This window comes from Frankliniella occidentalis, unplaced genomic scaffold, assembly GCF_000697945.3.
Source record: "Frankliniella occidentalis isolate FOCC.00 unplaced genomic scaffold, Focc_3.1 Scaffold166, whole genome shotgun sequence".
Classification (NCBI taxonomy): Eukaryota; Metazoa; Arthropoda; class Insecta; order Thysanoptera; family Thripidae; genus Frankliniella; species Frankliniella occidentalis.
Genome location: NW_026267292.1, coordinates 119096 through 131071, shown reverse-complemented (window position 1 = coordinate 131071; position 11976 = coordinate 119096). Strand labels below are relative to the sequence as shown.

The window sequence follows — 11976 nt, the reverse complement described above, 5'->3', positions numbered from 1 at the left end:
GCCTTGCCCAGCCGACACCGCACAGGAGGGCTCCACCCGCGGCGTCACAGCAGTCCTCGCGGTGCTGTTGTAGTGATTCCCCGTGTGCTTTTCGTCCCGGCGCAGTGACCCCCCCCCCCCTCTCTTCACTTTAGTAAGCTCAACAAGGGCAGTATATGTGTCTCTTTTAGATCGGGAGAGCTATTCCCCTGGCATCCTCTTTGATGGGCAATTTTAAGCTTTCGCCGTTTGAGGAGCACACCAGAAGACTATTTAGTTGATGTTGATATTCAACCAAATAAGGGTCGTACGAAACAAAATTTTGTTCCTAAACCGACTATGGTTGAATCCTTTATTCCTCTCATTTTAAACTAAATGTGGTCGGAACAATATTTTTGCAAAGGGGTGGAAAAGTAAAATTTAGGCCCCATGGAACGCTCTAACGCCCCTCCCCCGCAATCCACACCCACGACCCGCGACGACACTCTGCGATGTCCGCTCTGAAACACCTGCGGTGCGGTCGGGGTTTCGGTCTCGGGCACGACGACGTGAGCCCAGCCATAGCTTCATTTGGGCCCCAACATGGGCCCCAACATGGGTCTAGACATGGGTCCAGACATGAGCCGCGGTGCGTGTCGTGTCCGCGAGACATGAGCCCCGAGTTCAGAGCCCAATGCCCAATGGACGGAACGCCGCACGTACCGACCGGGACCGGGGCTCAAGTTGGGAGGCAAGTGATCTGGGCTCATGTCCTTATGCCACCCGACCGCAAAAGGCAGGAGCGTTCTAAGGTGAGGGGGGGGGGGGCGATCGGCTCTCGCGAGCCCCCTGAAAGATAGGCAATTTGTGCCACGTAACCCATGGAAGCGGGCAACCCACAGTGCACCGCCCCCTCAGCCGGACCTTTAGACCGAGCCTGCCGAAAGGTAAGTTTCAACTTGACTTCAAATGGCTCCAGCGGCAGTCAAGCGAAAACGGAGACGTCATTCCGATGTACAGTGAATAGAGTCGTACCAATGTCGCACCGATGCCGAGTCCACATTACTTCCGCCATTAATTGGCGACGGCGTGCGTGCAGGGAGCAACGCTACCCCCACCCGCCCTGCCATGCCCCTCCCCCTCCCCCTTCTGCCAGAGGATGCACATGGCCACGTGGTGGCGGTGGTGGCTCCGGGGAAAGGGGGCAGGGGGAAGGGTTCTACGCACCTACAGGCGCTTTGCCATTTCTTGGTCGTCCCCTCGGCTCCGGCTGGCAAAGGGCCGGAGGGGGGAGGAGGGAGGGGGGGGGCGGACAGGACCCCTATCGGTCGGACATCGATTCCCCAATTAATGCTGCGCTAAGGCGATGCCTGTATAATGCATGTCGGCACTTCCCGTCGGCCACTCACCTGTCTGCCCCTTTCCCAGCGTGCGCTCCAGCCGGTAAGGGCCCACGTACTGGACGTGCTCCGCCGCGTTGGCCTGGCCCGGGCCGTGGGTCTGGCCGGGCCCGGCGCCCTCCTTGTTCTGCATTCTGCTGGCCCGGGTCGGGCCCGGGGCCCTCGGCGTGCTCAGGTCCTAGCGCCGCCGCTGCTGCCGCCGCCGCTGTCTCTTGACGGGCGCGCGCTGCGCGGGCGGGCCTGCTGCCCCCGGGCCTGCTGGGCCTCGCGGGCCCCGCGCCGTGGGGGCCGCTCCCGCAGGGGCCGCTCCAGGCAGGTCCTCATATCACTCGCACCACGCACCACGCCGGCCGCACATCACTTCCCCACCCCTCAGTCCCAGCAGGCCGCCAGGGCCGACGGGGCCGACCGCCGAGCGCTCGCTCGCACCGTGGCCAAGGCCCCCGTGAACGCGCCACGACGGGCTACCGCCCCAAACGCGCCGCCGACATCGTGGGAAAGGCTCGTGGAACGGGCTGAGCGCGAAGCGCAGGCTGAACTGAGGGCCCATGCCTGATAGCCCAACGGGGAGGGTGAGCCGAGGGGCGCGCGCCTGCGCGCTGTGGCGCACCCCTCACCTGAGCCGCCCTCGGCCCGCCTCGGCCTCCCCGAACGCGAGCCGAACGCAGCACCGCAGCGCCGCAGCCACCCCTCGAGCAGCCTCGCGCGCCCTCTCCCGCTGGCGCGGGCTGGGCTGGCGCCACCACCCCCTTACTGTCAATATTTCCCTTCTTCCGCCTTCCCTCTGTTTCAGCCTGCCTGTCGCGCGGCGCGGCCCCTGCCCCTCCCCACCCTCTTGCTCTCCAGCTCCAGGGCTGTGCCGGGCTGGGCCTGAGTAGTGTGCAGTGGGTAGTGCAGGCGGCATATGGCCATTCATGGCCAGTGGAGTGGCGCTGACACGTGTCACCTGTCACTACACGTGCAAAGTGCTGCAAATGTGAATCAGCCAGGTGTGCTTGTGCTTGGTTCCAATCAGGGCAATCATTAAAGGAGTACTTCAAGTTCACACAAAACAATATCTTTATTTATTATTGGGCAAAGGTGCCACCGTTGTCCAACAAACACAACATCAAAATTTCAAATTAAACCAAAAACAAAACAAAATATCACAAAATAGAGGCAAACATAACCCACATGACCTTTACAGGTGGTAAACAAATACATGAGGTGGCTGGGGTGGAACAGCGAGGCATCTCTTTTATAAACATACCTCTAAAGAAGGTTTAACTTATATGGTAGTTAGGAAGAACGAGGGATAATGAACATATTGGGATGTTGCACTGACTAGTAAGAAAAACTTATTATAAAGAAGGTGGCTCTCAGATTATACTGTTTTCCTCCCTATTCTTTCATTAGTTTTTAAGTACTTTTAATGTGATGCTCAATTTGTACCTGCTGATACCTAAGTGTAGCATCCAGGAGCCCATCTAAATGTTATTCCAAAGTTTGTTAGGCTCTGGGAGAGCACTCCCATCAGAGAGATATTGTAGTTACTTCAGGACACTTTCAGTAGTAGTGCAATAACACAGACTATTGGGAGTGGGGAGCAATATCATTAAGTTTAATAAATTATTTTTAGGGGTTTGTAATCTGTGGGCAGCATGAATACAACTGGCTCAACTGATCTTGATCCCATGGTCTCTTATCTTTTTTATCTATCTAGTCTTTATGATAGAGATCTGAAATTCATAAAATCAAATTCTAAGCATAAACAGTCTTATTTTTTTTATTTTTTTTTGAAGAGAGCGAGAAAGTATGCCACCTTCACAGGGGAGACCTTTTAACCAATAAAAATACTGAACCTGATGGGATTTACCTAAACCATGGATGCTGCTCATATATTACAAGGCCATTCCAGTACTGTACTTCCAAACCAATTCAATTTTTGCCGTTTTTCTTTTTTTGCATTTTTTTATAGTTTTTAAAATGATCACAAACACAGAAAAAGGGGAGCTATTATCACAAGAATTTACTTGAGATAACAGTTTTAAAAGTATTTGATAAAACAGACTTATGCAACAGGGAAGTAGTTTCAGTCAAATTTCTCATAAAACCCAAACTCATAACAAAGTGCGCAATATGAAGAGAAATCTCTATTGGATTAGCAGCAACTTGTGTGTTTTGTCCACTTGAGGCAATGCTCTTGCGTTGCAGTCAATCAAGATAAAATTTAGTTACTTTAACTTTAAGCATTTTTCTTTAAGCATTACAATTGAATCAATTAAAAATGTAATTCTACTATTAACATAACATGAAACTGTTGATCGACTAATGACTGACTATTGCGCATGTCAGCCAACAGCCAATTGACAATTGCAGGTCACTATGATAAGTGCTTTCAACAGCATCTACTTTCAGACAGAATTTCTCACAAATTTTGGCAGAAATGGGAGAGATGCTGAAACAAAACCAATTATGAAAAATTAAAGAAAAGGTCAATCAAGTTGCTGCTTGCTTTAAAAATATTAGAAAATTAAACTGTGGTTTACAGGTAAGGAGCAATTTACTGCTCAATTGGATGCCAAGACCATCTACATAAAAAGCAAGACCTAGTTTCAATAAAAATTACTACCACTAAACATCCAAGTTTTAGGGCTCAATGTAAAATTAAACCCTTACAGAAATGGACGACAGAGAGGAAGATACAATTTTATTTGGAGCCAGCAGGTGGCCTACTTTTGACGCCAACTATGTTAGCTTAAATCACAAAATGGTTCCAAAATAAAATTAGCAAAACAAAACATGAGGACATCCCACTAAACTCGTGAAAGTGTTGAAGGGACATCATGTGACTGAATTGTTCACAAAATAGTCAACATTTCAGCTAAATCCTCGTCATTTGAAGTTAACATGACATTAATGACCAATGTGAGACCATTACATGTTTACTAAGATTCTAGATAAGAAAACAAATCAAATACAGAAAACAGAATAAGTTAGGGGATAGAACTACTACACAGTTCTGTATGCATGTTCATCCTCAAAAATGAAAAAAACTACTTCACTAGGTTTTCTTTTAAACAAACCAAGAAAACATCAACAAAAAAAGCCGATTAAATGGTAAAGGACAATTCCAGTTTACTAATCTGTTCACAGATAAATGCACCCAAATCTAGAACATCCTTCAGAACTAATGAAGAAAAATTAAGAAGCCTTCCTATCATAGATGTCAATTATTCATTGAAACTCAAATATCTAAAACTTAAAAAAAAAATTACCATTCAACCTGAAAAAATACTGGCATTAAATTACAAAGAGAGGAAAAATACTCAACTAAGACTGGTAATGGTAACGATCAGTAGAAAAATACTAGTTTAGAAGACAATCAAATTGTATGATAACATGGATCCATTAGGTTAAGGGAAGAAATATTCAATCATGTGTTGAAATTGTAAACTGTCATCAGAAATATGATTGATAGTAACTAGTTTGGCATATGAGACCTTTCATTTTTGTACTGGCACGCACACCAGTAATCATTAGATTAGTTCACACAATCAAGATAAATATTTTTTAAAATGTAACATATTACGATGATTAAAAACACAACACAACAGTCAACAAACACAAAAAAAAGATAAGCTCCAATTCTCAAGAAATCATGCAGGGATCATGAACCTGTTTAAGATTTTCAAACAATATCACAGAAAATATTAGAAATGATTATCATTAAGAAAGAGAACTGTACTGATAACACTGAACATGAGAGCAATAATTTCGTTTGAGCTTAAACAGCTGCACCCAATTTTAAATGCAAGGCGACAAAGAAAGCAGATAATACTTAACAATGCTAACTTGCTAGATCACACCGACCATTGGTATAAATCACAGGATGTGAAACAACTGCTCACTTTTGGCAAGTTGCACATGATCACCTCGCTAGATCACTGGAACATCATCACAGACATGATTCCAGAAAAGCCTAGACAGAAATTATCTGCCTTAAGTACAGTTTCCGAAATAAGAAATAGGGTAGATAAAATCTTACCATTTTTGACACTAAAAGGATTCAAACTTTAACAACAATCATTGACACTCATTAGTTACCCACAACATGTGAATAGAACAAACTGAAATAATTACCTCATACATCAAACTCAGAATTTTTTCCATTCCTGATGTGCAGCATTAAAGTGGTCTAAGGCAATAGTAAAGATAAAAGTTTTTGTATGATAAAATACAATCCTTCAATAAAACAGCATACAGTAAATAACTTGTATGATAAGCAGAAATCTATCAAGTGTAGTGATATGCTCCAGGCTTGGATCAAAGTACCATTCTATGATACCCCACATGTCTTACTCACACAGGCAAGTGGGGATTCATTACTGGTATCACAATATCATCCATATTAGGTAACACCAATACTTTCTGGAAAAATAAACGGAGCACACATGTTAAGGTCATCTAACAATTTTCTACTCTGCTTCCCTACCTTTCTATTATAACAAAAGCAATCCACCTTACCTGGAATTCCTGACACAACTTTTGCTCAATCCAATTTGATATATGATAAAAATTAACTTGACGTTCACCAAGAGTTGGGTGTGCAGACAACCACAACTTGGGGTTGCCATGAAATCCATACCTATCAAGTAAAAAACATATTAATATTAAAATAATTGACATGTCAGTGTCTAAGGTTAATTAATAAAACAGGTTTAACAATAGAGACCAGAGCCTATCCGATGGTGGAGGAGGAATATTGACAGCTAGCGTTCCAACTAGGCCCTTCAGCTCAACTGACAACATTATACGAGTATTTGAAACACCTTCCATGGCCTTCTTAATGTACTTCATTTCAGTTGCTTGTTGGAAGTACTTTGATGCAGCAATTTTATCCACCATACGCAGCAGTTTTTTTCCTGCTCTCTTACTGGAGGTACTTGTAGATGGACGTTGAGTTCTAAAGAAAGATGTTTTGATTGAGTTAAAAAATTCTATCCTAACATATTAATCATTCTTTAATGAACTGCTGTATCAAAAAAACAATGCGCTTACCCATCCTCTGTATTAATACTACTTGTATCATCATCAGATGACGATTCAGCAGAGTCATCCAAATCACTATCAAAAGCAGGAGATTTGCTGCAGAAAAGAATAAAATCAAATGTTGAGAAAGCATTTGTTGGATGAGCACTATCTGGTGCTGACAGTAAAATACAATAACTAGGTTCACATCATTCAATTAACAAAACATACCTTGTCAACATATCTGGAACAGAAGCTGGATACACTTCGGGTAGAGGAATACTGGCTGAAGGAATAGCAACAGAAATGTCGTCAGGAGTACTACGCTTTAGTTTCATAAGATTGAGTTTTGATTCAATTGTCATTCTGAAGTTGCCCTGATATGTCATATCTAACTCAACCCACAAACCACGAACATCCAGGGATGGCTGAGAAGCACGGTGAAACACTGGTACTGTGTTTCCCAAGTCTAGTTCTGTGATAGTAAGTGCTTCCATAAAATATGGTAACTGCAATTATGAAATAAGTTTAAAAGTAAGACAAATATGTAATGATGATAACAATTATTTAAATACTATTGATACATACTTTTAAGGTGCTAAGTTTCTTTTGTAGCCTCTGTAGAATACGACATTGCCAAGTAGGGCTTCGCAGGAGATCAAAACAAATTCGTCCAATTATAGAATTTAACCATGACATGGGAAGACCATTTAAAACAGCTTTCTGTTCTTCTGCTTCAATCATAGAATCTATGTGATCCTTGTCATGTTCCTTATCTTTTTCCTTGTCTTTTTCTTTTTCTTTGTCTTTGTCTTTATCTTTATCTTTGTCCCTTTCCTTCTCCTTACTTTTTTTATCATCCTTCAAATAAGAATTATGCTTTGGTCGAGGTGGGTACATTTTGTGCTGTATGACACAACACACAGAACACACAGTTAAGGGAGCTTCCAAAGGGTCAAGAAATTAATATTATCCACTTAAGTCAATCAAGTTAGTACCTCTAGATAATATTGCTGCATGTACCGCAAGTACTCCCCCATGGTAGAGACTGCCTCCTCTGGAGAGAACGATGGAACACCCATTACTAGTATAGGTGTGGGAGCATTATTTTTAAGAGGTGTAAGTGGAAGAGAGTGGACTTCATTTTCTCGAACAGCTTCAGCAAATTTTCTATACCTAAGAATTTTTGTTTTAAAAGTTGATTGACAAGATAAAACTATAGAAAAACTTGAAAAAGGTAATGGCAAGGCCAACGAAAAATTAAACCTGAATACAAAATTTACATACCATTCCTCCTTTTCACGATCTGCTCGAGCAAAAAGATAGATGGAAGTTTGTGATGCCATCTCTGTATTTATTACACAAAACGAGTCATCATCAACATCACTTGCATCTTTTTCAGAATAATCTTAAATTAAAGAAAACATGTTAAATTAGAATATGAGAAAGAAAGCAACAGTAAAAATTATGTAATTTCCTGGGAAAAATGAGTACCTTTATAGACTTTAATACCATCTGCAGAAAGTTTATCACTTTCATCCAAATTATCATTTTTCTGAGCCTTCTTTTTATCTTCACTTGCACCAGACAGAAACTCTAAGGATTCAGCCGAAGTAGAACTTTTAGCATATTTTGCTGTAGTAAGACTAAGATTAGAGCGTGAATGAGTGGAGTCTTTCTCAGAAGTTTTAACACTACGGTTATCATCGTTGAGACTTAAGTCATCTGGGTTGAACGGCTCACATTCATCGCACTTAATGAGACAGATGGGATACTTCTTACTCCATTGTCTAAAACAATTACACATTTTGATAGTAAAATTAAAAGTAATATTTATACTGTATTTGTAACGTAGTAAGAATTTAAATTTGAACAATTTATGGTTTACAGAAAAAAATTACCTTCTTCGAGTAATACCTTCTGGGAGAAGTTTTACCTGCCATCCTTTCAGATCAAATAAGCGTTCATCAGTAAATTGTATGTTACGAATAGGATGTTCATTCCACATGGCACGTTTAGAAACTTTGGTTCTTGTGTGAGACAGTGTGAGACAAGAGCCATCTAATCTCACATGAACTGATTCAGTCATACTTATATGGTATGACTTTGTATCATAAACTCCATTGAGCTCATTCATCCAACCCTGTACAGCATAAAACCACCTCATTAGCTTTCTTGACATACTATAATATGATTAAGACAGATAGATGATCTACCGTGATCTACTTCAATCTCAGATTATCTTACCTGAAAACTGTCTGTGGGTAATATTTCTTTTGCTGCTGGTACTTTCAGAGTTGGCAGGGAACTATAGTCAGGTATTTCAAAAGGTTTGCTACCCATATGCATACTAGCAATTTCAGCACTTGGACCTAAGAGTGTATGTCTCTCTTCTTGAAAGCTAAGAACTAAAAGAATACCTACAACAATATAAGCCAAAGCCGATGGCAAAGAGAGAGTCCAATGGATACCCAATATGCAAGAGAGGATAATAATATATCTGCAATAAGGAATTTTAGAAAAAGAAATTTATAAATAAAGCAAGAATAGTCCCTGATGCAATTTAAGAGCAAAATAAAATCTTACTTGTGGCCTAAAAGAAAACATTGCAAGGTTCCATCACTGTTCTGACCTCTTCCTCCATGAATGTTACTAAGACTATCGCCCAAAGGTGTTGATGGAGGCCTTGGAATACAACTTGCATCTTCCCATGGCTCCTCAAGAGCTTCCACACCAGACTCAACATCATCATCAGTCTCGTCTCCATTAACAGAGTAAAGAGCGCTGGAAGTAAAGAAGCATTTAAACAATATAGCAAAGTAGTTAATTTTTCAATTCAGCTCCACATGAAAATGACAATTCTCTGACCTGCTTAAAGATGAATTTGAGCGGGAGTCAACACTTATTTTTTTTCTGCGATTTCGAAGTTCTGCCATTTTTGGTCGAAAACGAGATCGCAGTGACGTACAACGTTTTTGAGAAGATACAGGAGAGCTCTCAAGAACCAAAGGAACAGAGCCTGTCAGAGGAAATAAAGACATCAAAAGAGAAATTCAATTGATGTTAACAAATAAATCTCTTGATTAATATTGGTTAAGAAACAAGAAATTATCAGTGCTTTACCTGCACGGTTGGACTTTGTGGTATTTTTTTCATCTGGGCTTTTCACTGGTGTGGTAGGTCGAGAGGACTTCATCTTTTCTTCTTCATTGTGGCGGTCACCAAGAAACTTATAATGCCACTTTCCACTTGACTGACTACTCTTTTGATTAAGAGGTACAGTAGAAGGGGTGGTTGGAGTGGTGGATAAACTTGACATTCCTGATATTCCGCTAAGTTGTGATACTGAATCTGATGTAGACAAGTTATAGCTGGGTAATTGATTGGATTCTGACGATGAAGCTTCCTCTGAGTCACTAAAACTTGTATTATCCTTCTGCGATGAATTTAGTTTCGGTGCTTCACTTCCTGGTTAGAATTAATCATATGAAGTAAAACAATTTTTACTTTAAAAAGTTTAATAATGGGATTTTATACCAAAATCACTTACTCTGACGCTCACTTTTCATCTCTTCAACTGTACGGACAATTTTTCCTCTTATGTCGGTGAAAAGACCCCAGCCACTGTTATGCCCTGAAATCAAAGCTGGCGCATCTACTCCATCCATACTGGTTGATCGCTTGTTGAGACTACCCGTGCTAAGGCTCGTATGTACAGGTGAAACATCTCCAGATGATGCCACTCCACTGTGAGGCTTAGAGGGTGAACGTCCATGCTTAGGAGTACGTGGTGGAGCAACTGGTGGTGACACAGTCAAAGTATCTATAATGAAAAGAGAAATCTAAATCAGTGTTCCTCTTTTTTTTAATCTGTATATTATGTGTAGTTGGTTGCCATACCATTTAGAACAGATTCCTCTTTCTCAAGGTTTTCTTCTTCTTCTATTTCTGGATAAATTTGCTCTATTTCATCCTCTCCAGCATGGAAACGAAAAGTTGGAACAGATGTAGACATTGGTTTGCCTAAAATTGAAGAAAACCAATTAAATGAAAGTTGGTTAAAAAAAATAAAAACACAATGACATTATTTAGATAGGTACACAAAATACCTTCCACAGAAAGCAAAGCAAGGGGGATTTCAGAAGAACACTTAGGCCATAAAATGGTATTCATGCAAAAGGAATGGTTAAAAATTTATCACAGTAATATCAGAAACATGGAAATGAAAGGAGAGGATAATATAGACAGGAAACAAATGCAGTCAGCATTTAACGGCATTAAAGTGAAATCACACAAATCATAAAGCTGGTCAAAACTTTCAACATTTTTTTGTGTTTTAGAAAATAATTAACACCTAATTTTACTAAAGGATACTTGAACAAAAGGAAAAACAAGCTAAAATTACTGCGATCATAAAGCTGTATTGAACTATTTTAGATTTGTGGATATTACCTTTCAGCATGCCTAAAGAGACTTTGCTAACAGTACGCTTCCGGTCACTCATATTGACCAATTAGTATCTAAGCATGAAAACTAAGTGTGATGATAGTCACTGCCAGCATTAGTAGCAGGGTAACAAACGGTGCACCAATAAGGCACTGTGATGTCCACGAACGTCCTGTCCTAGGATGAGCTCGTAATCCACACCTAATTCCCACAACAGAGAAACAAGGAAGTTTTCACCAAGGAGATAGTTAAAGGTTGGGTGTAGGTTATAGTAAGCATTCACCAAACCAGGAAAAATTAGAAAAATTATAGAGGAGAAAAGACACAGAACATTTGTTTTACCCCAATTCAAATCAGGAGACTTTTAAAAGGGGAGGTATGATTAATGTACAAACTGATGCTATGTATTGTTCACCATGCATTACAAATGGTAAGAGGTGCTTGGTGTGAATCAATTTTGAACAATAGCAAGTTCTTACTGTGAGATTTAGAATGCTCCATAGCTTATACAGCTAAGCAACTTCTTGGACACTTTATCTGTAAAAAAGAGAATAGAACTCTAAGGTCAAAGCAGTCATAGTGCATTTCTAAAAGATGTTATCCATCATAATGATTCAACCATTGATTATTTGACAGCACAAGTAGAAGAAATCATAACATTGACATAGGTTAGAAGTTTAAAACATCCCAATATGAGACAAACAATTCCAGTTATAACCTTAATTATTTACGGTAACAATGGGTTAAAACCAGGTAGACATTCAATAGAAAAGTGTGGTAACGAGGAAAAAAATAAATATGGAAAAGTCATCTTGTGCAATCATAATCAACAAAGATAAGAATACATCCTAACTAATATACTCCACACAATGGAGATGGAGATCATTGCGTGTTCGTTATAGCTTTTATAGTGCGCTAAAAGACTCACCTTTCTGATGAGAGTTGAAGTGCGTCGTGCTATGATCACTTGGACTCATATCTTTAGTGAGTCCACCTGTCAGGAAATGTACTTGAAGCTCGCTGCAGATTTAGGTATTTTCTGCGGCTGCCCAAGAACGACGTGATTATGTAGCAGAACCCTGGCAGAACGCACAACAAAGCAGAAGCGAATAGTTTGAAGATGACTATTGGCAGTCACGACAACTGCCGATAAGCGATGTGT

At 41.0% G+C, this 11976-nt stretch overlaps 2 protein-coding genes across 12 annotated transcripts in view; both read right to left on the bottom strand.

Annotated features, from left to right (window-relative positions):
- The window catches only part of LOC113208886 (serine/threonine-protein kinase BRSK2), a 26616-nt gene extending 24700 nt beyond the window's left edge, over positions 1-1916 (bottom strand). For all 8 annotated transcript variants that reach the window (XM_052271588.1, XM_026426127.2, XM_026426128.2 and 5 more), the window contains exon 1: positions 1368-1916. In XM_052271588.1, the coding sequence (XP_052127548.1) occupies positions 1368-1491 (124 nt within the window). In that variant the 5' untranslated portion in view covers positions 1492-1916. The remainder of the gene's footprint in view (positions 1-1367) is intronic.
- A 483-nt stretch (positions 1917-2399) lies between these two features.
- On the bottom strand, positions 2400-11935 carry LOC113208863 (testis-expressed protein 2). Of its 4 annotated transcripts, XM_026426087.2 has the most exons (19): positions 11743-11935; positions 11294-11351; positions 10821-11015; positions 10269-10391; positions 9919-10191; positions 9492-9836; positions 9237-9387; positions 8955-9152; positions 8616-8868; positions 8270-8511; positions 7863-8158; positions 7656-7776; positions 7367-7544; positions 6957-7274; positions 6600-6877; positions 6399-6485; positions 6073-6303; positions 5865-5985; positions 2400-5768 (listed from the first exon to the last, which is right to left on the bottom strand). In XM_026426087.2, the coding sequence occupies exons 3-19, from the start codon at positions 10870-10872 to the stop codon at positions 5700-5702; spliced, it is 3336 nt and encodes a 1111-aa protein (XP_026281872.1). In that variant the 5' UTR covers positions 10873-11015; positions 11294-11351; positions 11743-11935; the 3' UTR covers positions 2400-5699. The 4 variants fall into 4 exon arrangements, with proteins under 4 accessions (XP_026281872.1, XP_026281874.1, XP_026281873.2 ...); XM_026426089.2 differs by lacking the exon at positions 10821-11015; XM_026426088.2 differs by lacking the exons at positions 10821-11015; positions 11294-11351; positions 11743-11935 and adding an exon at positions 10478-10788 and having other exon boundaries at positions 9931-10191.
- Between the last annotated feature and the right edge of the window lie 41 nt (positions 11936-11976).

What these genes read in the sequence shown, in the direction of transcription:
- LOC113208863 (XM_026426085.2), bottom strand. Translation starts at nt 10,541, where the DNA reads ATGAATACCATTTTATGGCCTAAGTGTTCTTCTGAAATCCCCCTTGCT. An exon ending in AGTATTAATACAGAGGATGG is followed by an intron (nt 6,304 to 6,398) that starts GTAAGCGCATTG and finishes ATCTTTCTTTAG; the next exon opens with AACTCAACGTCCATCTACAA. An exon ending in AGTTGTGTCAGGAATTCCAG is followed by an intron (nt 5,769 to 5,864) that starts GTAAGGTGGATT and finishes TTATTTTTCCAG; the next exon opens with AAAGTATTGGTGTTACCTAA.